Source organism: Capsella rubella, unplaced genomic scaffold, assembly GCF_000375325.1.
Source record: "Capsella rubella cultivar Monte Gargano unplaced genomic scaffold, Caprub1_0 scaffold_7, whole genome shotgun sequence".
NCBI classification, from domain to species: domain Eukaryota; kingdom Viridiplantae; phylum Streptophyta; class Magnoliopsida; order Brassicales; family Brassicaceae; genus Capsella; species Capsella rubella.
The window spans coordinates 3874316-3878679 of NW_006238917.1; the positions used below are offsets into that span (position 1 = coordinate 3874316).

The 4364-nt window shown below is 39.8% G+C and overlaps 1 protein-coding gene across 1 annotated transcript; it reads right to left on the reverse strand.

The window, feature by feature from the left end:
• Positions 1-323: 323 nt before the first annotated feature.
• On the reverse strand, positions 324-3618 carry LOC17878962 (protein SMAX1-LIKE 2). Its single transcript, XM_006282489.2, has 3 exons — positions 2248-3618; positions 1911-2160; positions 324-1828 (listed from the first exon to the last, which is right to left on the reverse strand). Exons 1-3 carry the CDS (start codon positions 3429-3431, stop codon positions 494-496), a joined length of 2769 nt encoding a protein of 922 aa, XP_006282551.1. The 5' UTR covers positions 3432-3618; the 3' UTR covers positions 324-493.
• Between the last annotated feature and the right edge of the window lie 746 nt (positions 3619-4364).

Consider the following 4364-nt stretch of genomic DNA (forward strand, 5'->3'; position numbering starts at 1 on the left):
TGGATTTGCTGCTTTCATTCTAAAAAGGTGAAAATAAAGACAAACCACATACTACTAGCCGAACCCACCTAATATATTTTTTAAAAGTACAACTTTCTACTGAAATTAATGTCTCCTGAATATTACAAATTTTTAATTATATATTGTATACTTTTTTCATAAAATTCGATCTGCTTAAGAGACTATGTAATAATATTCCACAAAACTCCAAGAACAAACATACGAAAGACTAATCAAATATATTACCTTTGAATTAATAAAAATATCCACTATGTCTCCAATTAAATCTCTATTCTTAATTAATTTTGTGAATTTCTTAGCCGTTGATTTTTAACACTTCTTTTTTTTTTTACTGTTTAAATGTTTACCGAACTCTTCCTCACCCCGCCAAAAGACGGTTCGGAGACATCATAATATTTACATCTTTACCCATACCAATTCTCATAATTACGAATCTATTCTTTCACCGGAAATAAAACCAAAAAAAAAAAAATCAAACGATCACCGTTCTGATACTACTAGGAAGATAGCCTCCGGAGATTCTATCATTCAAATCATCTTCAAGCTCAATCCTAATCACTGTATCTTCCGACGATGAAACTCTTGATTTCACGCTAGTCAAGCTAGAACCCATTGCTTCTTCAACCCATTCTTCTAAGCTGATCTTACTTAGCCAAATCGCACCAGCGATTCTCTCTAAAGCATCATCTTCAATCTCCACTGTTAAGCCATCCGCGGGACCGTTAGAGAAACGTTTCTTTAAAGATTCCGCCGTCCTGTTCTTGATCGAATCAAAATCTACCGGTCTAAAGAGTATAGCATCGTCTGCTAAAGCCACTAGCTTCTGAACAAGGTTGCCATTATCTTCTTGATCGTGCTCGACCGTTACATCGCTTGATGAATCGAATTCGGCTGCCTCGTTTAAGTCAAAACAGATCTCTTTCCTCTGCTTTGTTTGGTTATCTTCGCTATGTAGCCAGTTTGGTTTTCGCTTTCGGGTTTTACTGCTGTTGCAAACAGAGAGCCTTAACTGCCATCCTTTGCTCACTTGAGACTCTAGTCTTGTTTCATCGATAGGAGTAACGTTTCCCGATGAACCAAATGATGAATTTGCGGTAAGGATTATAATGACATTCTCTAGACTAACCTCGCGCCCATAAGAATCGCAGATTCGTCCTCGTTCCATCGCTAGCTTCACGTTGTTACGTAGCAATATATCCGCTTCATCGATGTCTTCCAAAACAATAACCGCAAAAGGATTTCTTCTCACCTCTTCCGCAAATCTATCCAAGGCTGTTTTACCACGGAGGTTTGAGCCATCATCAGTCCTAGAACCAGAACCAAGGCTGATGGTTATCGGTTGGCTCCCCAAGACAAGATCTGACAACGCAGATGCCATTTTGCTTTTCCCGGCTCTGTCTGGACCTGTAAATATCAACCATATATCTCCTTTCGATTTCCCGTTTCCGTGTTTACATTCTGTAATCGCTGCTGCTACAGAAGACGCTGCATCATGCTGCCACCATACGCTCTTGGCTAAGCCTTTTAGTAGCTTCTTGAATAAATCGATATCAAAGGAATCTCCTAGCATTCCAAAACATGCTTCTCGGGTCTTCTTCTCCGGTGAGGATAAAACTCTGTTAGGCCGTCCAAGAACCAAATCTGTCCCGACCGGACTCCCCGGTGGAGTAATGTCCGATCTTGAGTTTAGTTTCATCATAGGCAACGTAGAAGGAGTTGTTCTTTCAGATAGAGACTGATTCGAATGTAAACGCAAACACAAGTCGTTCCATTTCTTCTGCAACTCCACAATTTGTTGATCTTTCGTCTACATAAATCAAAAACTCAACATTCAGTTCTCAAATTCTCATTTCTTAATATATTGGAAATGACTTTATCAAATTACTTACCAGTTTCTTGTCACCATCATCGTTAGCTTTAGCGTTCTGCAGCCACTGTGGCAAAACCGACCGGTTATTTCCGGTTAAATCTTTTTCCACCTTAGCAACGTCGTTTTCATAACTCTGTAGACACCGAGAGCAACAGCTCATTTTACCCATCGGAATCTGAAAGCTTCTCGTCGGAGATATCGACTCAATTGAAATAGTGTTATTGGTTAATAACATAGCGTTGTTACTATTGTTGTTATTGCTTCCAAGCCTGATCATAACAAAAACATCAAAAATTAGAAAAATTGAAACTTTGTCAAAATTCAAAACTTCAAATTGAATAAAGAACAGAACCCACCTTGGGAACATCGCCGGAAGAGACGATCTTGCGGCGATCGGCATAGCTTGAAGATCCCAATCATTCTCCATTGATGGATAATAAACTTGACAACGTAGATAAGTCTCACAAGTTGCCGTACCAATCAAACATAACCTTCCTTTGTATCTCTCCAAAAGCTGCCTCATCTCCGTTACAGCTCCGCCATTCGCCGCCGGATGTACCACTAACCATTTCAAATCGCCGAGATCAAGAACAACACCGCCACCACCGATCCGTGTCTCCACTAAACCGGAGATTTCGCAAAACCTCGTCGCCAATTGTGAAACTAACTCCTTCTCTAAACGGATCACTTGAAAATCACGAAGAGGTCCGTCGGAGAACTCGCCGTTCTCGATCTTTTCGAGAATCTCTTTCACCAGAATTTGAGGCTCTGAGTCTCCGACGAGAACCGGGTTACGTTTCCGGGTTCGGATCATAATCTCAATGACCCGTTTCGCTTCATCAGTCCTCTGTATCATCATCCCACTTTGCATCCCAACGCCGTGTTGTTGTAACCGGGGATTAAGATAAAGATTCCGGTTAACCGGAGCCGGTACGGAACGATAACCAAACCCAATTGCAGACGTGTTTAAAATCCCGGGTGAGCCGGTCTGTCTCGAACTAGAAACAGAGTTACCGATCAACGACTGTTCGATGGCTGATTTCACGGCGGGGCTAGAGAAGCTCGCTTCACGCATGACCCGACTCACACTCGGGTCATCGAGAATCGATATAATAAGCTGCTCAAGCTCAACTTTAACGGCTAAAAGAGGTTGCTGCTGTTGCTCAGGACAGCCACGTCGTTGATGAGCCTGAGCGCGTTTTAAAGCGGCGGTCAAAGCGTTAGAAAGAAGCGGTTCCTGCGTTTGCGAGGGAGAGGAAGAAGACGACGAAGTAGTGGTTGTTGTGGTAGGGAGACGTTCGAGGGCGACGCTGAAACAGAGCTCAAGGGCTCGACACTGGAGCGGGTGAGAAGAGTTGGGATGAGATTTGATACAAGCTTGTCGGAGATAACCAGAGGAAGAAGATAAGAGAGTAGCCGCCACGTGGAGCGGCGTCGTGTGGCCATGGTTACGTCGTGACGCTTCGGCAATCGACTGGTTTAGAACAGTCGCTGCTTCCGGCGTCAGAGTTTGCTGTATTGTAACCAAATCTGCTCTCATCTCCAAAAACTTTTCTCAGTTTTTTTTGTTTTTTGTTTTGGGGGTTACTTCAACTTTGTTTAAAACTTATAAAGAAGAAACCTTTGCATAAAGAACTTTTAGGACCGGCCAAGAAGATATTAAAACTTTTAAAAGGGTCACGAAAAAAATGCAAGAGAGAAAAGAAAGAAAAAGTTGTTTATAAGAAAAAAAAAACAGAGTAAAAAAGAAAGAAAGAGAGAGAGAAAGGATCAAACACAAAAGAAGGCTTTTTAGAGGAAAAACAAAAGGCTGATCAAAAACAGAAAGGTAAAAATGGGAAGGCTTTGGTTTTGAATATTGCAGAGTGTGAGCGCGTGGCTGATATAAAAGTTAGGAAGAAAAAAGGAAAAGATTGGATCATTTGGCTTCTCTTCTTCACAAACAACAACTTCTCCTCCTTATTATTGTTTTTATTTTATATATAAAGCTTTTTCAAAGTCTATCTCTATTTCGAAATTTATTCGACGCCAAAAAAATACGAAATCACCCTTTTTGTGTCTGCGACTATGTAATATAGTAGTAGTGGGACAAATGCCTCAAAGTCATTAACATGGCTACTTTCTTACTAATTAACATCCAATTACAATTTGTAAATGTTTTGAGACACAGATTAAAATATCTGTTTTTTTCATACACACTCAAATTAAAAATACCAAGATAGGTCTAAAAAGGAACGAGTCCGATGCTCTGTTTTCAGTGTCATCTTTCCTAATTCTTTTATATTGGTATTACCGCACTAATTTGACGAATTAAAACCTCTTGGATATTTTTGGTTCTACATCTTCAGCATAGAAGATAGAAGAAACTTTTTTTTTTTTTTTTAATAAATGGAGAATATAAGAAATTTGATACTGATTTTACTACTACTACTTTTTCATACATAAATAAAAAAATTACTAGTTAAATATATAA